Genomic DNA, 23,887 nt, shown 5'->3' on the forward strand with positions numbered 1-23,887 from the left:
TGGAAGTTTAGGCTGCTGCTGTGATGGTTCTGCTACTACTCATGGTGGGAAGCTGCCTTCTAGTCATAGGGCTGCATGAGGTTGTTTGCAAGGTTATCTGCAGCCACTCCACTGAAATTCAGCAGGCAAAAACAATGAAAGACAGGCACTAAGGGAAAGCACAAGGTGACTGGTTGATGTTGTGAGAGCTGATGGATATTTTGCGACGGTTGGAAATATAAATATGGTTCAGAAAGAATGGCATGTAGTATGGTTTTCTGTGTTTTGGGCCAAAATGACATCAAAATGATGAGCCACAGTGAAAGGATAAAATGTGGCAGCGAATGTTGTCTTAGGGGGAACCTTCATTAGTAACACAGCCAAATTAAAAGATCTTTGATTGCCTGGCCAGAAACGGGCTGCCACCATCACCTTTCACCTTCAATTTATCCTCCTCTTCTGCTACTCCTCCTCTTCTTGCCCAGCAACCAGCAGTGGCTCAACTTATACTAATGCATTAGGCCACAAATTGTGAAACACTCCCCTGGACTGCATTGTAAAGCATCTCCATTTAACATTAAACAGCGCAAGCATTGCTTCAGGACACATTTGCCAGGAGGTTCATCCTTAGTGGGTAACACTAAATGCATGCTATAGTAATATCAGTGCACTTTACTATGCTTTGGAAATTCATTGCATTAAGTCAAAGGTATCAAATTTTTAAGACAGAGTTCAATGAATTGATTCTAATAGGTAGTGCATATGGAACTAAAGACCACAATAAATTTCTGTGCAATTATGTGATCAACAATATTCTATGTTGCTGAATGGCTCTCATTATATGATTACTCATTCCTGGTGTGGGAATAATGCAGCAGTGATGATAACCAGTTCATCAGAGTTTAGTCTCATCACAAAGTTGCCACCTGCTTGTCTGGTGTGGCAGATCAAAAATTGAGGACACAACAGGGTAAAGATGTTATAACTGTTCCCTTGGTACCTTGAATTTACCAGGATTTTCTGTGGTCACAGACGAGTTGCACAGTAATTTAGTCGAATCCCTTAGAATTGATGGCAATCCTTGTGCGATGTGGTACCCTCAAGTGGATTGGGTGCAATCAATTGCTCCCCAGACTATAAGGAAGTCTGCAATTCCAGCAAGGCCCCACACACACGCTATTTGTTGCTCTCTTGGAAGGAGTAAAGAAATGCATGGCTCTCCTGCAGTAAAGAGCTTCCATGACCTCCCTAATTTTGCACGTCCACAACTGCTGCCCGAGAGGAGCTTATGGCAAAGGAATTGTTCTGGTCCTGGTCTATAGGATCTGACTGAGGGTGGGACCACTTTTTTTTAATGCATCATCATTTCCTAAGGCAATGGTTTCTCAGTTAGGAGCATGTAGGAGAACTTCTTAAATAGGGCTTTTTGCTGAGGGCCCACATCTCCTTATGATTTCTTTACCCTCAGGTTGCCATCTGCAGCATGCCCTCTCCTCATTTTCTATAATATGTATCATTCCCTGTGGCATAACCATCAATGCCCTGATGTCAAAAGTCCACTGGGCTTGGCTGAAGCTTCTAGTTAAATCTTTACTGATATTACTAGCCAACATTAATACCTTTTTCCCCACAAATTCAACTCCTATTCAATCTTAAGAAAACAGTAGATAGTTAAGAAGCTGCTTAAATAGTTTAGGTGAGAAGATTGAGTGGGCTTCCTACACTTCTAATATGTATTTAATGCAGTACATTAGCTGGATGGACAAGGCCCAATTTAGGAGAGCTAACATAAGATCAGCAATTCACTAGGATTGTCGCCAATCATTGCCTGTCCTCCATAACTTCCAGTTTGCATATGCTACTGAATTTGCTGGATGTTTTAAGTCATACTTAAAGTATACATTCATGATTTGTGTATCACTAAAAGAAACAAAGAAAAAAGTTATGCAGCTTAATTTCTTAGCCAATGAATTAACTTTTTGAATCATCCTAATGACAACATTGATGAGGCAGTTGCTGTTTCCTTCAACTAACAGTCACATCTGTTTATTCTACTTTGTTCTGCATTAGTAGGTTGATCACAATACTCAAAAGGAAAAAAAAAAACTGCAAATGCTGGAAATCTGAAATAAAGAAGAAAATACTGGAAATACCACAGGTTAAGGCAGCATCTGTGAAGAATGTTTCTCCAATTAAGTTGCATATTTCCTGATGACAATACTTTCACACCAGTGCTTCTGACAGGTCTTCCTTTTTCCTTAACTTTGAATTCCCGTCCACCATAGTTGACAGGGCCCTCTGGAGTATCTGTTCCCTACTTCTGCTCTCACTCCCTTTCCTACAACCCAGAGCAAGGATACAAATCCCCATCGGCCTTCACGTTCATCAGATTGTCCTCTATAATTTTTGCCACTGAGATGTCATTACCAGATGCATTTTCCCTTCCCCTTCAGCACTCTGAAGGGATCATCTTCATTAATCACTGTTTCACTTTTCCATCTCCAGCTACATCCATACCTCCTTTCATGGTACCTTCCTATGCACCTACAGATGATGCAACACGTGCTGTTTTACCCTTTCTCTTCTCACCATCCAGAGACCCAAATGCTCCATCCAGGCGAAGCAGCAATTTACTTGCACTTCTTCCAATTTAGTGTACTGAATTCAGTGTTCACAATGAGGCCTCCATTACACTGGATAAGACTAATGCAGTTTGGGTGACCACTTTGCAAACAGTCCGTCCCGGCCCTTCTACTTTCAAGGGTGACCCCGAGTTTCCAGCTGCCTTACATTTTAATTTTCCATCCCACTCCAACCCAGAGCTCTCAATCTTTGACCCCTGACACTGTTTCAACAAAACTCAAAATAAAGGTGAGGAGCAACATCTCATGTTCTACTTAGTTATGCTACAACTGTTGGGGCTCAACATTGAATTCCATAATTTCAGATAGACAGCCTTTCCAGTTTGTGTCAGAAATAACCTGCAACATTAACTCAGTTTTTCTCTCACCACAGATGCTGCCAGATCTCCTGGATTTTTTCAGCATTTTCCTTTATTTCAGATTTCATGCAAATGTTCGGATTCTCATAGTTCCAGAGCTTCTCCCTTCTCTCCTTTGTTCTCATTTATGTTCCTGTAGTTCCATGTCTTCCAAACAGATTAGCTGCCAAACTTCACCACACTCTCTCTGCTAACACCAATATAGTCTTCACCCTATTGTGGACATTCCCTGTTCTTTCCGAATTCTCAAAACTTAAAATTTCCTTATTACCTTTTCCTAATTTGATGAAAAATCATCAACCTGAAACATTAATTCTGTTTCTCTCTCTAGAGATGCTGGCTGATGAGTTGAGTATTTCCATAATTTCTGTTTTTGTTCATAATGCTCTACTGTAATTGGATGAAGAACCTAAATTTCTTCACTGCTGCAATCTCACAGACATTAGTTGGATTGTGGTTCTTTCCCAAAATTAATATCAAATAATATGGAATTATTGGTTATGAAGCTCTTTTTCAAAATATTTGGATTTAAAGCATGTAGCATTTTGGAAATACTATAAATATGATGTGAAATATCTGTCAAATGCATTAGATGGCCACAGCAGTTGAGCTAGGAGCATTTGTTCAGAAAAAGATAGTACATACTTAATACGATTTTTTTGGCTGAATAATTTACACATTTACCCAGCAAGATGATGGATAATTCTACAACAATGATCTGCCTAGACTGCTAACAAAGAAGAAACAAGCAAACATGTGCTGCAGGATAATCAGGACATTCCTATTTGGAATTAAAACCCATAAAAATCATTTAATTTTCTGGAATACTGAAACAAATTTAACAAATTTAAAATGTTGCTTGGACCTCTCTCAAGAGAAATGCTGTGGTATTGTGTGCTTATGGCCCAAACTAACCTGTTATTTTGTCCCGAACAAGTTTGCATGATTCAATTTCACCAATGCTCCCAAACAAACTTCTGAATTCTTCTTGTGTCATATTTTGAGGAAGATAGTTGACTATGAGGTTGGTTTTGCTGTCATCTGTTGGAGCCCCTGTCTGCATCGGTGACGAGCAGTTTCTACTGTTGCTTGATGGACCATTGGGCGTGTTGGACGTGGGGCCATTTGACACCTGAGGTTCCATGGTGCTAATTATCTAAGAAATGATATGAGTAAAAATTTCAAAATTTTATTCAACTGTTTTGAACATCACAAACAATAGTGAATATAAAAAGAATACTGCCACATTCTAGCACAGTATTCAGTTACATACTTTATTCAGTCTGCTGTGCGATTACTTTCGTTAGGTTCAGACAAGTTGTTAGAATCCTTGATGTGAGATAAACGCACAGTACCTTTAGAAATGTACAGGCTTATCAACGATAGTTGATATACATTTGTTAAATGTGAGATCTGTTTAACATACTTGAAGTTTTAGGAAGCAGTCGATTAAATAAAGCAGGTGCATGGTATATGGATTCTCAGAAGATATTCAATATAGTGCTTATTACTTAGGCACTTAATACATTAGCATATGAAGAAAGCTAGTTGGGAAATAGGGAAAAAAAAAGTCATTATCAGAGTGTTTCTTGGAATAGAGGAATTTCAAAACTGTTCCCCAAGGTCAATGTTCAGTTCATTTTTGTACCTTGTATTTATGGATAGCCTGAATCTGTGCTTAGGTTTCCAAATTTTTGAAGCCACTAGGGTTAAACCAACAGTGATGTGGACAGTAAAGATTAAAGGAAAACATTGGTTAGTCAAATGGACAGAAAGCTGCAAGGTGCAATGTAGTATGGTTAAGTGTCAGATTATATACTTTGGAGAGGGAAAGGGAGAACTAAACTGGAGTATATACTCAATGGAAGGTTAATGAATGGTGCAGACATGTTCAAATATATATGCAGGGAATCTTCGCAGGGTTCTCCCAGTCAGCTGCTGTAACTTCACTGGAAATTCTAGATGCATGTACAAATGGGGTGTCTGTTGATTTCCACTAAAGTTTCAGTAGCTGTATAGGGAATGTGAAACTATTATCATTGATATTTCTTGCATGAGTGAATACAGGCAGTCAAAAGAAGTGTCAATGTCAATACTGACTTTATAAATAATGTGTAATATACAAGATCTTACAAATAATGAAAAATCTATCCAAAACTTCTGTTAGACCACAGTGGAAATATTTTACACAATTTTGGGCACCCCATTATCAAAAATACATTGGGAGGACTGAGGCAGTCCAGATTACATTCACCAAGATATTATCAATGGGAAACTCAAAGAATTGAAGTGACTTGAGAAACTGATACTATTGTCTCTGCTAGCATGGATGGCTAAGAAGAAATTAACAGTTGAAAAAAAAAGTAAAATTGGTAAATTGGTTTATTGCTGTCTCATGTACCGAGGTACGGTGAAAAATTTTGTTTTGCCTGCCATCGTACAGATTATTTCATCGCATCAGTGCACTGAGGTAGTACAAAAGAAAAATAATAACAGGATGCAGAATAAAGTGAGACAGTTACAGAGAAAGCACAGAACAGGCAGACAATAAGGTGCAAGGCCATAACGAGGTAGATTGTGAGGTCGAGAGTCCATTTATCATACTAGCGGACCATTCAGTAGTCTTATTATAGTGGGATTGAAGCTGAATTTGAGCCTGGTGGTATGTGCTTCCAGGCTTTTGTACCTTCTGCTTGATGGGAGGGTGGGGGTGTGGGGAAGAGAGAATGTCTGTGGTGGGTGGGGTCTTTGATTATGTTGGCTGCTTTACCGAGACAGTGAGAAGTGTAGACAGAGTATGCAAGAATGCAAGGCTTTCATAAGCTGAACAAGGAAAATTCTTTCCACTAGTCTGAGAGCTACTGATAAATAAAAAAAAAGTGCCAACCCTTCATGATATAGAAGGTACGTGAGTTAAATTCCAAGGGTGTGGTTAGATGTTAATGTTCTCAGAAAGGACAAGTAAGAATGCAAAATAAATGCCCTCGTCAGCGCTGCCCACATCTCAACAGAAAACAAAAAAAAACTTGTCATTGACCAATTGTAAAGTGAGGAAAGTGACGGTAAATCTCATTGCTTGGAACTTGTAATACAATGCTCTGGCTCAGGGGTGGTTGAAATAGAGAGTACTGAAATTTGTACAGGAGAATTAAATAAATATTTTAAACAGAGAAAGATACGGGGGAATGGTGAGAGGACAGAAGGGCAGCATTTATGGCATATTCCTGATTGCTCTTTTGATGGTTGTGAGGCAGAATTTGGAACTGCAGTGGTCTTTCTTGTGATCTTGTTCCCAGTAAGGTAGCATTCTAGGTTTTAGTCTAAGCAACATGGATGGAAAAATAAGATATTTCTGAGTTAAGATGGCGCTATGGCAATTTGTAGGTGACGTTGTTCTCGTACACCATTCTTGGTAAAGGTGGTCACGAATTGGGAACAGTCTTGGTGAGTAACTGCAACACATCTTGTAGGTGGTGCAAACACTGCAGTATATGGTGTACAGTATATTGGAGGGAGTGATGGCAAAGGCTAGTGAATGGATTATGAATTAAGTGGGCAGATATATCCTGGATGAAGTTCATCCTCTTGAGAGTTGTCGGAGTTAGTTGAATGGAGAGTATTCTAACACACTACTGACTTATGCCTTGTGGGTGATGTTAAATCTAAGGAGTGAGGGGGCAAGTCACATTACAAGGATGCTCAACTTCTGACCTGCCTTAGTTGACGCAGTTCTTACGTAGCACTGTTGTTTCTGGTTAATGGTTTCGATGATGGGACACTCAGTGATGGTAATGCTATTAAATTGCACTAACAAAGAACAAGTAGGAATACAAAAGGGCACAATGTGTCATAAGTGTTGCAAACCTTAAACATTCTTTAACATAATGCATTTGCTTAGGAGATCATTGGGGATCATTTTAACTTTGGGAAATGGTATAAAACAGGGGAAGCTGGATATGTCATAAATTGCAGAAAGGAAATTTGCAGGGTTATATATGGATGATCAATCTGATATCTCAATTAAAGTACAAGGTGACCATTGCTGGGTTTTCTGTGGTAAATAACTTGTCAAAGATCAATGCAAAATTAAACAAAAATCTCCACTGATTAATGTTGTCATTATGAAAAATGAAACTTACCCTGAACAAAATCTCAGAAAGGTTAAAGCATGGTTCATTGAGTCTGTGCCAACTTTAGGAATGAGCAATTCAGTTTGCCTTTCACCCTCTCCACATAACCCTGCAGTATTTTTCTACTCAAGTACTTATCCAGTTCCACTTTGAAGGCTGCAACTGAATCTGCATTCTAGATTTTAACCACTTCGTGGTTAAAAAAAAGTTCTCCTTATGTCATTTTTGATTCTTTTGCCAATCATCCTCGTTCTATAACCTCAGGTTCATAACCCTTCCCTCAATGGGTACAGTTTCCCTTTATCTGTTGTGTCTAGACTCATTATGATTTTATATATTTTATCAGATCCCCTATCAACCTCCTCTGTTCCAAGGACAGCAATCTCAGCATCTCCATAGTATTCACATAACTAACGTTTCTTATCTCTGGAACCACATTGTTCACTATTAGGAAATCTTTTACATTCTTATTTCCCAAGTAACTACGTACACTTGGATAAAGAAATAACATTGTAAATTGACTTACGTATCAATAACTGAACAGAGATTATGTACTTAAACATATAGTAAAATGTGATGCATTTAGTCATGCAAAATGAAGAGCAATACAAATGTCAAAAATAACTTGCTGCTTCATCTTTAATGACATGTTAAAATTTCACCAAAAATTACAATCCTCCCTTACTTATTCTTGTTTTTAGATACTCATTTATGCAAGTTCACAAAGTAAAAATTTCCATGAAACATAAGGAAAGATGCAACTGCCATTATGCAGCTGCAGACTGTGGTATCAGTAGAATAAATGGCAAGGCTATCATTGCTTAATCACAAGCACAGCCAAAAAAAGGGTCTTTTTTAACGTTATAACGGGAGAAGCCAGCACGGTTCACTGAATTGCCACCTAGTTTGTGGGTCCTGTACGAGTACTGCTGCATTTTATACCAAAAAGCATTTAAATTTCAGAATGGCATGCATCCAATTAGAGTCCAACGCTGGAAATAAAATCTTCCCTGGTGTCTTTGCCCTTTTAAGCTTACCAGAATCTGTCTTAAAAGAACATATCAATTTCAATATACTTCATTGACTTCCTTCCTTTGCCTAGTTATTTTGAAACATCATGGAACACTATCCTCCCCCCTTGATTTTCTTTTAAAATCATGTATGGCCCTACCTATTGATATCACAAAAATTAATTAATTATAAAGAACTATGAATAAGGCTATATCATCTGTTTTTACTTTCATCTGTGGCATTTAATGTCATATTTTCTGAGTTGTTGAAAAGCTGGCCTATAAATATAGGTGATCAAACTAGCTAAATTAGGGAATGTTATTCCGATACACAGTGACATATTATTAGCTAAATTAGAAAATGTTAAAATAATATTTTTAAAAATACTTCAATGTGTAAAAAATCCCATTATAGAATTAACAGCAATTATTAATTACATCCAGAAAAAAAAAGTGTAAGTGAGGAAAAATACCATGATTGATATGTGTAAAAATATGTTATTCAAATTTGCAAGTCTCCAACCACAAGTATTGGAGGTTAGATTTGGAAGAAAGAAAACCACGATGTACATTTATGATGAAGAACCCTGTATTCGCTAAAACTGAACAATTCTGTGTCCAATGCATAGAAGGTTATCATTTTTTTATAATTGCATGCAGAAGTTTTCTGCTGAGCAATCCCCTTTGTATTTTCTCTCCCACATCCCATACTTGGTAATACTTAGTAATTCAAAATTGCACTGACCAAGGAAACAAGATCATCTTATTTTGGTGAATAAGGAGAATGCCATGCACTGGTTAATGGCAGTATTCTCACAGATCAAATGCACACCAATCTGTATTTCTAATTTCAACTGCTTTTGTAAGTTGTACTGCTACCACCACCATCTAACTTAGAGCTTTTAATTGTAAAATGGGGAGGTCTCATGGTGAATCTGCAATATTCACATCGAACTGAACCCAAGTTTCATCAGGGAAATTAATAAATCCAAAACATTTGAGATTATGCCCAGATGAAATTAAACAAAATGTGATTTACTATTTAGTAGCACTGGAAATGTGAAATTGTCAATATTTAATGATTTTTGATCAAATCAGCATAATGTGTTCCAAAACTCAATTTGCAAAATTCTTTACATTACTCTATGAAGCCACTGATTTAAAGAAACAGATTACAGAAGTCTAAGAATCCATTTGAATTCATAAGTCTATCAACAAAATATTGTTAGTAACAAAGGTGAAGTTCAGCATTACCTGGAACTGCAGGCTGAAGGTTGGTTTGAGTAGCTGACAAAAGGCTATAATTGTTTAATTTATTTGTTTTGTCTAGATATTATGTTTTGCACTTCTTATCACACGCATTAGTTAAAATAAGATTGCTAGACTATACCTTTTTTTGACATTATCGGATATAAATTGTAAATATTTGTAATTTCTTGGATCAATTATGGTCTGAATCACACAATTCATTTCTGTTTAAAGACGCTGCTATGTTTTCATGCAGAAAGCTACACCTTTAATTACCATGTTAAACATTTCTGTAGCTGTTACTGATCTGTTGTCATAAACGCACGAGGACTAAAATTCATGGGAAAATGTTGAAATAAAACTTAATAGACTCATGAATAGTAACTTTTTAATAATAAAATCACTGCAAGATTTTGATGTTTGCTTAGTCAACTAGCACTTTTCCAATTGTCCTTAATGACTTTTATATTTAACTGACATTTAAATCATTTCAATTGCAAATCAATCTTCACAGATTTCTTATTTATGTAATATATACATTAAATTAGAAAAATAATTAATATGCTACAAAACTGCTTTAATTAAAATGACACTGAAATTTCTCCTGACTTGAGAATTATTTATTGAGAATCTTATTAGAGATGTATTGTTGAATTGTTTAGTGTGAAAAGGATGAATTTCAGATATTTCAAGAACATGTTACACAAAAAGAAACACTTAAATTATATTAAACAGGTATAGAAATAAATATCTTACAATATGCTGCATAGATGTGTGACTAGGAACACACTTTCATTTACCTTATATCTTCAGATGATATTCTGCACAATTAAAATGTGTTGTGCGATGTGTTTCCTAACTCAGAGGCCTTATTAAATTTTTCATGATCTAACATTATTTTGCACTATCTATGATCTTTCCAGGTCAGCAAACTAGTTTTTTTTAAACTAGCACCCTAATTCAAAAAGGATAAAATGAACACATTCTATAATTTGTATATGCAAAGTATTATTCTGCTTAATTTCCATTAGCTCAAATTGGGAACAGTAGTACCAGGGGCTTACAGTCAGTCGTCTTTGCTCTCTCCAATTCCGCAAACTGAATGCATAATTCTTTTTGACTTCAACTCAAGAATTAATTAATTCATCTTTGCTAAGACACATTCGCTCAATCATTATAATTGGGCTAAACATTACAATCTTCAACATATTCAAATGGCCATATTGGCAGACCAATAGTCTGGTATAAGATTCAAGTAATGATTGCAGCCACCATCAGTGTAGTGATTCACTGGTTTAGATTTTATATACCAAATTTTAATTTACTCATTGGCTCATATAATTTCTGCTCCTTTGACAGGTAGGTTTCTACAGAAAGAAAATCCAACAAAATATATTATTTACTTCTAAAGCACAGATGTCTAATAATAGCCTGAACTGAGGTAGCCTCCAGCCTGAAATATAATTAACACCTTTTGAAACAATTAAAGTTGTGGCTCTCATAGAATGGAGGAGACAATCACAGTGCCTTTCTACTGTTTGCTTCATGGTATTCCCATATGACTGCCACCTGCTCTCAGTTCAGCTTCCTTTAGCTTGTTTCCCTGGCAACCTTTCATAGGCTTTTCCTTCTAGCTATCACTTTCAGTTCAGCTGTTCAATCTAATCTTATTTATATTACACCCATCAAAACAAGTAGCTGATGAAAAAAGCTTGCAGAACACTATGAATGGAAAAGAAATGAATAATTCTATTTACCTCTTAAAATAGTCACATAGAATACATGCTTGATGTTCATAGATCTCAAAAATATGGTTAAAAAGCTAAATGTTATTACTCTATTAAGACAAAGGGCCTATGTTTTCAAATATTATAATAAACAAAGAACATGTTACTGATACCGAGGAAAACAGCACATCTTATAAAGACCTACCATTTTTAAACCACCCCACTCCATTTTTGATTAGCAAGAGATTTCTGGTCTTCAGTGAATCAAAACCAAAAGGGCGTTACATAGAAGCAGGCATGCTTTCTCTACAACATTCATATAATCAAGTGACAACAATTCAACATATACTACATAGAACAGCACACAAGCCTCCTCCTCTCTGATGAGGTCACGATGGCAAACTCTTTGAAATACAATATGCAGTTGTACGGGTGCTCACATAAATCACATTCTTTAATCATTGTAACCATTTTAGGGTACTTTCGTCCCCTTACTCACAAGCCTGGTATTAAATAGATTTTTAGATTTGGCTGTTTTCTTACAAATAGATGTTCATTACTGCATAAACAATAACACGCACATTAAAATGAACCATTTTGATACATTTCCAAGCAAAATAAAATTATACCAAGCCCTAGTACCTACCATAACCATTCTCACTGCAAAGGATTAGATCTTTTTGAACTTAAAATCTTCAGAAGACTCTTGATATTTCAATTCCTTTGTTAAGATCCCAAAAAAAGTGGAAGTATTTACACAAAATAAAATTATAAAGCAGTAATGAATCTAAGTTGCCGGAGACAACAAACCAGTCCAGAGAATTGGCTGGCTGCTTTACCCTTTTACTCCCATTTATGGGACCATCTGTCACTACTGTTCATATCCGATTGGCTAGAAAAATAAAAGGCTGTCATGACATCAGCTCCTATTGAAATTAGCTTCTACAAGATTGACGATGTTAATGATGCAGTGACCTCTATCCATAACAGAGAAAAGCTTTTGAACTGCACCATGTCCCTGGTAATTAGGCCAAAATTAAGAAACCCAACACACACACAAATACTCAATTTTGTTTGCTATAAATTTGCAAGTCACATCAATAATTTGCAATCTGCAGAAGTCAAGATGTCATATCTCGACCATGCTTCAATGCCTGCATCTCATATCCATTGTCAGGCAAACCGAGCTTTTAAATTTCTTCCATCTTATCTACTCTGACAGTTGCTTCTCAAGATGTGCATAATTAATGCAAAATCTTCAGCTCGCAGACTATTTTATGTACATATAAAAAAAATTACATAGAGATACTGACATTTATTTCAGGAATCAGTGCCTTCAACTGCTTCCTTCTCCTTAAACAATTATTTTGTATTGTTTATTTTCCAAAATGAAAATGTTCCGACATGCTACTCAGAACTATTCCAATAACGATACACCGGCATTGTGTTCAACTTGAAACAAATTTTTATACTATGATTTTTCAAATGCTATTATTTCAAGTTAAATTGGCTTTTAACCATATGTGCATTGTAAATGTATCCTTTAAAACACTATCTGAAAGCTGTCAATGGTTAACAAAAATTACTCTCAATAAAAGTCATGTAAAAATAATGTGAAATCAGTAGCTAGAGATTTTAGGTAATATTTATAAGGGAAATATGGAGCAGACACTTAACTTCTCTTAATATTAGCAGTTGAACCAACGCAACCTATAAACACAAATCCAATTCTGAGAAAAAAAGTAGAATAGCATATCTTAGTGAAAACCTTTTCAGCCATTAATTAATATACTCCATGAGAGTTTGGCTTGCAAACTACACTAGAATGCCATAATTCAAATAGTCAACCCAATGAAATGGTTCTAGAAGTGGAACTCAAACATGCTTTGGCAACAGTATAAAAGAAACAAAGCACAGTTTTCGTTTGTGTCAAATGAAAACCTTGTCTTAGTACTCTACCATAGATAGTGGAACATAGATTTGCCATTAAAAGCTTTCCCCTGCTTTTAAAGAGCAATCACTTCCACCTATGAAGTTGATACAGCCCACTTTCTATGAAAACTGATCAGGTAATGATGACCTTAGAGACCTTCATGACATTATCTGCAATCACCATGATCTCTTAACAGTCCCTGATTAATAAGCAGTTTATCCCTAAGGTTATAGGTACCTTAGGATCAGTAGCTGTCAAGCTCACAGGATCCTGATGGACCACATTCCAACCACTTTAGCTTTCATCAGCACCTATTCCTCTGCATTTTTACGCAATAAACACAATCATTTTTCAGGCATCAAACATAGAACATAAATGAATCTACTGAACAAAAATTTATACATCACATTAATGTATGACTCCTTAAATATATTACCCGGACACTATAACTATTTTCTTTTTTTTTCAAAATAGCTATGCACTATATGTGGAAACATTTATCAAAAAACAAGCATACCATACCTCATTATTCAATAAAGCAGCATTTAGCATCCTGCCAATTTCAAACATTTCACTGACAGTTCAGTTTTACACAATCAAAAGATTTCTTTTGAAGCACATTTAACCAAAACATTTACATAAGAGACTTTCTTGTTTTCAACAGATTATACCATGCAAAGGATTGGTTATTTCTTCTTTGGTCTTAGTCTGCCCTAACCTAACAGACAGCAGTACAAATTCTCTCCTTATCTAATTCACATTAAGACGATGTTAGACGTATTGCTCAGTCAGATTATGTTACTCCAACATGGCTGTTGAGTAAATATTCCTCTCCAGTTACAGTTCTCTGAATTACCACAAGGTGAGCAGTGTGCACAAATCAAAGTTTATTTTTTCCTACATCTTTTAGTGCATACTTCTGTTCAAATACATGTACCTAGGTATTGCTGTAAAAGCGGAAAAAAATACTACATAAAGTTAAGATTTCATAAACTTTATTTGTCACATGCAACACCAACATCTTTAACAAAAAACTTGAAAAACATGATATGGAAAAAGGCAAATACTGAAACTAAGCACTTTCTGATAATTCATTGATTACCTTGATCCCCATAATTAAATCTAATTCAATTAGAAAAACATAGTAAAATCAATTTATTCTCAGCTCAGAATTCAGACTAATTATTGTTACCAGATTCACTTAAAAATAATATTTTAGTCTGTGAAGAGATTGTATCTAGGTCTGCAAGGATCTCATTTCCCTACTTTATTTGTACAATCAGCATGCACAATGTATCATATTGAATATTCTGTTTCTCTTTACTCTTCATTCAAAAACAATTCACAAGGTGAAATGATGCAGCAATGAAAAAAATAACTAAACTGAAATTGACTAATCCTGAAAATAATCTAACAGGGTACATCTTCCTACAATGAGCAAGCTACTGGTAACCTGCCCTTGAGGGTACAGGCAAGTCTATGTTACAGCAGTTTGGGAAACAGAAATTTGCCCTGATGGAATTCACAAATTACTACCAAAAAATCTGGGATATTGAATAAAAATTTGCTCTTATGAAATTTATGTGAAAAACAGTAAATAAACAAAACATTTATTTTTTTCAACTTGCATCTTTTGACGCATGTGCAGATGACGTAGATTTGCGTTATGGAAAATCACAATACCGAGCATTTACTTGGAACACAAACCACCCCCCCCCCCCCCCACCAATATAGGGATCACCTGTATATTGCTTTTGCCAGTATGCCTATTAACTCATTCTTCTGACAGGGCACTGGCTCCTGGTGGTTTGGTAAAACCATCTCAGCACATGGCCTTTCTTGCTATAAATGACTGTCCCTAACTGCGAATTTCACAAGGACCAGAGGAAGAGGTGAGAGATCAGAAAGGTATGGGAGGCTGGGGAAGACGTTGCACGTCAGGAAGGCTGGGGAAGCTGGAGATGACAGCTTGGAGGCGACAGCTTGGAGGCATTTGAGTTCATGAGAACTCAGGAAGTTTTCTAGAGATCATTGGGCGGGGAGTAGGTGATGTAGAACTTGGATATAATTTTTTGCTTTGTCCTGCTTAGAAGTTTGCACTTCGTCAGGAACTCTTGGCTATTGAGAGAGACTAAGGTCCCAGGTCTCGAACTCTGCAGTTGACACTAACTTTACCATGCTCACAATGGACAGAAGGTACTGCCAAGGGCCCTATTTCCATTAGTCCATTTAATTAGCCTTAAACAGGAATCCTTCTACTCACAGCACTAGTAACAACACAATTTGTTTCCAGTGCCCCAGTTAAGCAGGTAATGGTGGGAGGCAGGGGAAGGCCAGAAAAATTGACCCTTTTATATTCAAAGCATACGAAAATATCCTGGGGTCAAGCAGGTTGTTAGAGCAGAATGCGGAAACCTTACAGCAGCTGTGTGATACTTGAGAAGGCATGGGTGCCCTTTCACAATTCTCACAATCCAGGTGTGCAACTCAACTGGTGCTGCAAAAAGTGATAGTGGGGGGGGGGGGGAAGGGGTTGGTGTCTGGAATCCTGTAGGTACTGCAGGCTCAACGGCTGATGAATTGGAAGGTCAGCAAACACAGTCTTAGGTGGAGGCCTCCAAACCTTCAGAAAAGGGTACACAGCAATAACTGCTACCAGGGATTTAGGGCATCTGCCATGTTAAGGATTTATTTTGGTCTTGCTGCACAAAGAATATGACTTAATTCATCTTGACTCAAAGCAACCAAACATACTTTTGAGAAGAATGAGTTTAAAATGAGATACTGTTACTCAAAAATGGTTAAGAAAAACAGTTCTAAATTTTGTTTTGTTAAGTTGATGAAACATATTGATCATTTTGTAGCATAAACAAATTTACCTCCACCCAGAATTACAAAACAAAATTTGTTCTGACTGCTCCACAGAGACTGTACATCTAAGGCTTATAAATCCTTGTAATAGGACCTTAATTTTAGTCTACAGACATGTTATAATTTCAACATTTCTACTTTGAATAAGTAACAAAACAATTCGGTCATTGGTTAAGGAATATCAAGGCAGAGATTATATTTGTATAATTTATTAAATTTATGGTTGTTTTTATATAGACAAGACTGGTCTTTAAATTAGTACATTGTCTATGTTGAATTGTTCTTGAGAAGTAAAAGCACAAACCATAGAACAAATACAAGAGATTTGTAAGCCATTAATGTGAGAGCATATAAAAATAAAAAAAAATGCTGTTTGGAATTAATTATTTCTTAGAATTTAGTCAAACCCTTTCATTTTTGGTTGAAATGGAAACAGAAATTTTAAAAACAACTTAAAATGGTGCTGTCCTAAGGCAAATTTATCCAATCAATACTGACTTATTGATGTGCCACCATCTGCTGTACTGCTTAGCAGTGCTTATTACAGTATAATAAACAGTAGCGGCTGTGTCATTTTCAGTCTATTAGCGAATCACTAGAGCTTTCATGTGCAAGAGTATTATGAAATCCCTCAAAAACAGACTTTATACTGGTTTCTTGATGGCTGCACCTGTATTTCATTTCCTATTTCATGCTCAGCAAAGCAAGCAAACATACTGTAAAGAAAGTGCCCAATAGTTTTAGCTTTCTTGTTCTTTAACCATGAAAACCAATTAACACCAGCTTTACTCTTCTGAGTTCTTTCTCTGGAAATTCAGAGCCAGAGTCCTAACCTTCTGCTGATATGGGAAAGATACAAAGCCAAAGCAAGTACTGGAGTTCTAAAAGTGATCAAGTGGTTTTCTGCCAAATGTAAATCCAACTCTAAGCCTCTCAGAAGTGAGGAAGGGTGCAGATTCACCTGCCTGAGCAAGTGTACAGTTATGTAACTAATTTAAGAGTTTGTGATATCATCAGTCTAACCTCAAGTAACTTTTGTCCCAGCATTAGAAGGGAAAAGCATGAAAGATCAGGTTCCTCCTACAAATATTCAGTGTTCAGGATACTCAGCCTCAAAATATTATTAATATCTATGATGTCCTCTCTTAGGAGAGACTTCATAACATACTCTTGCACATGAAAGCTCTACTGGTTCTCCAACACACTAATGATAACACTACTGGTATTATTTATTATTGCTCATCCCTTCCTGCATTCATTGACTACCCCTAACCAGTCTGGCGGTTAAGAATCAATGACAGTTTTTATTATATTTGTAGAAATGACTTTTTAAAAATTATTGCAAGCTTACTTTCATTTTTTTTTAAAAAATCAACATTTTGGTCATCCTTTGATTTTACTCACAAAAAAAATCTGCTCTCAATACCCATGGTTACTAATCTTCTTCATGTTATATGCCTCTATTTGTAATCTAAAAACTATTCTTAATTTTAGGTTGTTGTGTCATGGGCCATAATCTGGTTGAAAATTTACAAATAGTTCTTCAAGCACATGTTGTTCATCTACCAACATCTCTCAACACTCCTTACCCAAGTCTACACGTGCCACTGTAATTACCTTTAAGTTTTAGTGTTGAACTTAAAAATATCATTATTAAACTCATTGTGAAATCCTATTCACTCATCCCTAGAGAATCCTTTAATATAGCATTAATTAAACCTGTTATAACAGGAACGAAAATCAAGCAAGTCATGTGCACAAGTATAGTGAGGTACAGGTACAATGAAAAACTTGCTTGCAGCAGCATCACAGGCACGTAGGTTCAGACAACACACAAAACATAAATTATAGAATATAGTGAAGAGAAAATAGAAAGACTGTGAAATAAGACTTTTGTGCAAAACAAAAATCAGAGACAAGTTAGGGTTGTGCAGGTCTGTTCAAGAACCTGATAGCTGTAGGAAAATAGCTGTTCCTGAACCTGGTGGTGTGGGACTTCAGGCTTCTGTGCCTCCTGCCTGACAGTAGTAGCTGTTCATTGGCTGATTCCACTTTTTATTGTTCTAGGAAATTTTCTTGAATACATATTATGAACTCATCCACTGGGCTGCTAATTCAAACTTATTTATCACAATGCGTGTCACTAATTCTACAATCTTGTTGTGAATACTAATTGCATTGAGAAAATATTTTTGTGTCTGACCTTTTACCATTTTTCTCTGCTTGGATCCTTTTTACTGACACATTGTTATTACTGAATTTGTTGTCCACCCTAACATAATCTGTTTGTCCTTACCCGTCACTCATTTCAGTATGATTTTACCATGACATTTCTTTTATTCAGTTTCCTCTCATCCAAATCTTACCTCAGCCTTGGCCTCTTTTTTAGTTTAGAGCTCATTCCACAGGTTTAGATATCCACATTGTGTGAATCCTCACACCCATCTCCACTTTTTGATCATATATTTAACTCTGAACCCAATATCCCCATTCTAATTTCTGTATAGTTTAGATGACAGAATACAGAAACATCCCTTAACATCTAAAAATTTGTCAATATCTGTCTTGAAATATGTAGCAGTGGAGCCTCCACAACCCTCTTGGGTAGAGAATGGAAAAAAAAAATCACTACCCTCTGGGTAGAGAAATTTCTTTTCATTTCTGAATGGCCAAACCCGTATTTTGAGGCTGTAATCCCCAATTATAGTCACCCCAGTTAGGGAAGACATTGACTTTGCATCTACTTGTCAAACCCTATAAGAATTTTCAATGAGATCACTTTTCTTCTAAACTCAAGAGAGCAAAGGCCCAGTCTGCTTAATCCTGCCATTCCAGGAATCAATTTGGTGAAGTTTCGCTGCACTTTTAAATCATGTATATCTTGTTAGGTAGGGAGTCCAGACTGTACACAATAGCTATTCCTTTATTGACTGAAGGGAAACCATCCTGGGAAACAATGCATTAAATGAAATTTTGTAAAACAAAAGGCTGGGTGAAATGTATTTGGAAACTTCAGTACAGTGTATTCATATGTGCAGCCAATGTTGCACTAGTTGTTATAGTGAAAAATGTTTCGTAAATCAAAGACATGTACCCCAAGCAGTCAAAGCCATTACAGGAAAGTTTCATAAACTGAATGCTTGTAAACTGAAGAGTTATAAATTGCAGATGTCATTTCACCAGTGTTCTAAATAATTGAGCACGATGTCTCCACTCCTGCACTCAAATCCTTGAGGTTCTACTTTTTCATTTGGTGCCCAGATCCTCAGACTCTTCCATTCTTAGTTCGATTTTCATCACAGGTTTCTTTGTGGACCAAGCTCCTTCCCTCCCACTTCAAGTTCTTTGTCAACGATGAGGAGACATCTTTAAGCCTATCACAAGGCAATGGGTTCCTGATCATACTGCAGAGTCAGAGAACCTATTCCTCTCACCATTCTCTGTCCTACGTTCCTTCAATTCCTCCCAACTGAATAGCCTCATAGAACATAGAACAGGTCAGCAAAGGCACAGGCCCTTTGGCCCACAATGACTGTGTCAGCCATGAAGTCAATTTAAACTAATTCCATTTGCCTGCACATGGTCTATACCCATCCATTCCCTGCTTGTTCATTTGCCTGCTAAATGCCTCTGAAATGTTGGTATCGTATCTACTTCCACAACTTCCTCGGCAGCATGCTCCAGGCACCTACCAATTTCTGTGTAAAAAACTCTTTGTGTGATGTAAGCAGATAGCGCGTGTGAGCGGTTTAAAAAGCGAAAAAAACAACATTGGCGGTTTCGTTCTCTGGTCGTTTCAACGAACTTCGGACTTCAAAGCAGCTAAGTGTTCTTTTCTCTCTAATTGGGAATTGTGGGGCAAGACTGTGCAGGTGCGTGACATAAGCAGGTAACACAAGAACAGTTTAAAATGAAGATCACCATAACCAGCAGGCAGCATCGGAGCGGGCAGCGGAGTGAGAGGGAGCAGAGAGATTGGGCTTTGGAGCAACGGGCTTAGGCGGTAACGGGTGAGGCGACATCCACTTATCTATTATTCTCTTCGGCATTGAGGCGGAGGCCATCTGCAACAACACTGGTGAGTAGCTTGTAAGTAAGGGTAAGGCTTACTGTTATTATTATAAATTTTTAAGTAGACTACAGCTAGCAAGGGAAAAAAACCTAGTTCAGATGGAGAGCATGGCGATGTGCTGCAGCTGCATGATGTGGGAGCTAGTGGATCCTGTTGTGGTGCACAGTGACCACATCTGCATTAAGTGCATGGGGCTGGAGAGAGATATGTAGATGCTGTGCATTGGGAGGCAGTCACCCCCCCCTTACAGCAGGTACTTCTAGGGTCCAAGAGGCAGAGAGATGGGTGACTGTCAGGGGAGAGGAGAAGGAGAACAGGCAGACAGTGCAGAGGACCCCGGAGGCTGTTCCCCTCAATAACAGGTATTCCGCTTTGGATGTTGTTGAGGGGGATGACCTACAGGGATCAAGCAGCAGAAGCCAGGTCTCTGGCACTGGGACTGGTCCTGCTGCTCAGAAGGGAAGGGAGGAGAAGAGGAGGGCATTAGTGATAGGGAGTCAATAGTCAGGGGAACAGACAGGAGGTTCTGTGGATGTGAGCGAGAATCCAAGATGGTATGTTGCCTCCCAGGTTCCAGGGTCCGGGATGTCTCTGATAGAGTCCACAGCATTCTTGAGCGGGAGGGAAAGCTGACAGAAGTCGCGTTGCATGTTGGTACCAATGACATAGGTAGAAAGAGGGATGAGGTCCTGCAGAGTGAGTTTAGGGAGCTAGGCAGAAGGCTGAAGAACAGGACCTCAAGGGTAGCAATCTCAGGATTGCTGCCAGTGCCACGTGATAGTGAAGGTAAGAATAGGAGGAGATGGCAGATGAATGTGTGGCTGAGGAGTTGGTGCAGGGGGCAAAGTTTTAGATTTTTGGATCATTGGGATCGCTTCTGGGGAATGTGGGACCCGTACAGAATGGATGGGTTACACCTAAACTCAAGGGGGACCGATATCCTTGCAGGCAGGTTTGCTACTGTGGTTTGGGAGGGTTAAACTAGTTTGCGAGGAGGATGGGAACCGGAGGGGTAGGTTAGTGGAAGAAATAAAGTCAGATCTAACATATAGAGAGGCTTTGAGGAAGGAGAAGCAGACTATAGGGTATAAAAGTAGAAAGGTGGATGGGCTAAAGTGCATTTACTTAAATGCAAGAAGTATCAGGAATAAGGGTGATAAACTAAGAGCTTGGATAAATATGTGGAACTATGGTATTGTGGCTCTTGCAGAGACTTTGGCTGTCACCAGGGCAGGAATGGATTCTGAATATTCCTGGATTTCAATGTTTTAAAAGGGATGGGGGCGGGGGGGGGTAGAAGAGGAGTGGGGGGTGGCGTTACTGGTCAGGGATACTATTACAGCTGCAGAAAGGGTGGATAATGTAGAAGGATCCTCTCTAGAGTCAGTATAGGTGGAAAATTAGGAACAAGAAAGGAGCAGTTACTCTACTGGGAGTATTCTATAGCACCCCACCGGGTAGCAGCAAGGATACTGAGGAGCAGATTGGGAGGCAGATTTTGGAAAGGTGCAAGAATAACAGGGTTGTTATCATGGGAGACTTCAACTTCCCAAATATTGATTGGCACCTGCTTAGTACCGAAGGTTTAGACGGGGCAGAGTTTGTAAAGTGTGTTCAGGATGGATTCCTGTCACAGTATGTTGACAGGCCGACTAGAGGGAATGCCATATTAGATCTAGTATTAGGTAATGAAGCGAGTCAGGTGACAGATCTCTCGGTGGGTGAGCATTTGGGGGACAGTGACCACCGCTCCATAACCTTTAGCATTGTCATGGACAAGGATAGGAGCAAAGAGGACAGGAAGATATTTAATTGGGGAAGGGCAAATTATGAGGCTATAAAGCTAGAACTTGCGAGTGTGAATTGGGATGACAGTTTTGAAGGGAAATGTACTATGGAGATGTGGTTGTTGTTCAGGGATCTCTTGCAGGATGTTAGGGATAAATTTGTCCCAGTGAGGCAGAGAAGGAATGGCAGGGTAAAGGAACCATGGTTGACAAGAGAGGTGGAACAACTAGTTAGGAAGAAGAAAGCAGCATACATAAGGTTTAGGAAGCAAGGATCAGATTGGTCTCTTGAGGAATATAGGGTAGCAAGGAAGGAACTTAAGAAGGAGCTGAGGAGGGCAAGCAGGGGACATGAAAAAGTGTGTAGGGGTAAGGAAAATCCCAAGGCTTTGCAGAAGGATGACAAGAGTGAAGGTAAGACCGATTAGAGACAAAGGCGGGAAGATGTGCCTGGAAGCTGTGTAAGTGGGTGAGGTCCTCAATGAATACTTCTCTTCAGTATTCACCAAGGAGAGGGGCCTTGATGACGCTGAGGACAGTGTTGGTAAGGCTAATGTTCTGGAGCACGTAGATATCAAGAGGGAGGATGTGTTGAAGCTGTTAGAAAATATTAGGACAGATAAGTCCCCGGGGCCTGACGGAATATTCCCCAGGCTGCTCCGCGAGGTGAGGGAGGAGATTGCTGAACCGTTGGCTAGGATCTTTGAGTCCTCGTTGTCCACGCCATGGGAATGGTACTGGAGGATTGGAGGGTGGCAAATGATGTCCCCTTATTCAAAAAAGGAAGGAAGGATAGTCCAGGGAATTATAGACCAGTGAGCCTTACATCTGTGGTGGGCAAGCTGTTGGCAAAGATTCTTAGAGATAGGATCTATGGACATTTAGAGAATCATGGTCTGATCAGGGACAACCAGCATGGCTTTATGAAGGGCAGATCATGTCTCACAAGCCTGATAGGGTTCTTTGAGGAGGTGACCAGGAAGATTGATGAGGGTAGTGCAGTAGATGTGGTCTACATAGATTTTAGTAAGGCATTTGACAAGGTTCCACATAGTAAATTTCTTCAGAAGATCAGAGGGCATGGGATCCAGGGAGGCTTGGCCATGTGGATTCAGAATTGGCTTGCTTGTAGAAAGCATAGGGTTGTGATGGAGGGAGTGCATTCAGACTGGAGGGCTGTGACTAGCGGTGTCCCGCAAGGATCGGATCTGGGACCTCTACTTTTTGTGATATTTATTAATGACTTGGATGAGGGGGTAGAAGGGTGGGTCGGCAAGTTTGCAGATGACACAAAGGTTGGTGGTGTTGTGGATCGTGTGGCGGACCGTCGAAGATTGCAGAGGGATATTGATAGGATGCAGAGCTGGGCTGAGAAGTGGCAGATGGAGTTCAATCTGGAGAAGTGTGAGATGGTACACTTGGGAAGGACAAACTCCAAGGTGGAGTACAAAGTTAATGGCAAGATTCTGGGGAGTGTGGAGGAGCAGAGGGATCTGGGCGTTCATATCCACAGATCACTGAAAGTTGCCTCACAGGTGGATAGGATAGTTAAGAAAGCTTATGGGATGTTAGCATTCATAAGTCATGGGATCGAGTTGAAGAGCCGCGAGGTAATGATGCTGCTTTACAAAACTCTGGTTAGGCCACACTTAAAGTAGTGTGTCCAGTTCTGGTTGCCTCATTATAGGAAGGATGTGGAAGCATTGGAAAGGGTGCAGAGGTTTACTAGGATGCTGCCTGGTTTAGAGAGTATGCATTATGAGGGAAGACTAAGGGAGCTAGGGCTTTATTCTTTGGAGAGGAGGAGGATGAGGGGAGACATGATATAGGTATACAAAATATTAAGAGGAATAGATAGAGCAGACAGCCAGCGCCTCTTTCCCAGGGCACCAATGCTCAATACAAGAGGGCATGGCTTTAAAGTAATGGGTGGGAAGTTCAAGGGAGATATCTGAGGGAGGTTTTTTACCCAGAGAGTGGTTGGGGCATGGAATGCGCTGCCTGGGGCAGTGGTGGAGGCAGATACATTGGTCAAATTCAAGAGATTGCTAGATAAACATATGGAGGAATTTAAAATAGAGAGATATATGGGGGGAAGGGGTTAGATAGTCTTAGGCGAGGTTTAAAGG

The 23,887-nt window shown here is 38.5% G+C and overlaps 1 protein-coding gene across 8 annotated transcripts in view; it reads right to left on the reverse strand.

The window, feature by feature from the left end:
- The window catches only part of elavl4 (ELAV like neuron-specific RNA binding protein 4), a 101,410-nt gene that overhangs the window by 60,881 nt on the left and 16,642 nt on the right, over positions 1–23,887 (reverse strand). For 2 of the 8 annotated variants that reach the window (XM_052013173.1, XM_052013172.1), the window contains exons 1-2: positions 13,551–13,715; positions 3,896–4,136 (exon numbers count right to left, since the gene is read on the reverse strand). In XM_052013173.1, the coding sequence (XP_051869133.1) occupies positions 3,896–4,136; positions 13,551–13,598 (289 nt within the window). In that variant the 5' untranslated portion in view covers positions 13,599–13,715. Of the gene's footprint in view, positions 1–3,895; positions 4,137–11,300; positions 11,388–11,741; positions 11,923–13,550; positions 13,716–23,887 lie in introns of those variants that run through there. The other 6 variants (XM_052013179.1, XM_052013176.1, XM_052013177.1 and 3 more) reach the window with 3 other exon arrangements.

This window comes from Pristis pectinata, chromosome 3, assembly GCF_009764475.1.
Source record: "Pristis pectinata isolate sPriPec2 chromosome 3, sPriPec2.1.pri, whole genome shotgun sequence".
NCBI classification, from domain to species: Eukaryota; Metazoa; Chordata; class Chondrichthyes; order Rhinopristiformes; family Pristidae; genus Pristis; species Pristis pectinata.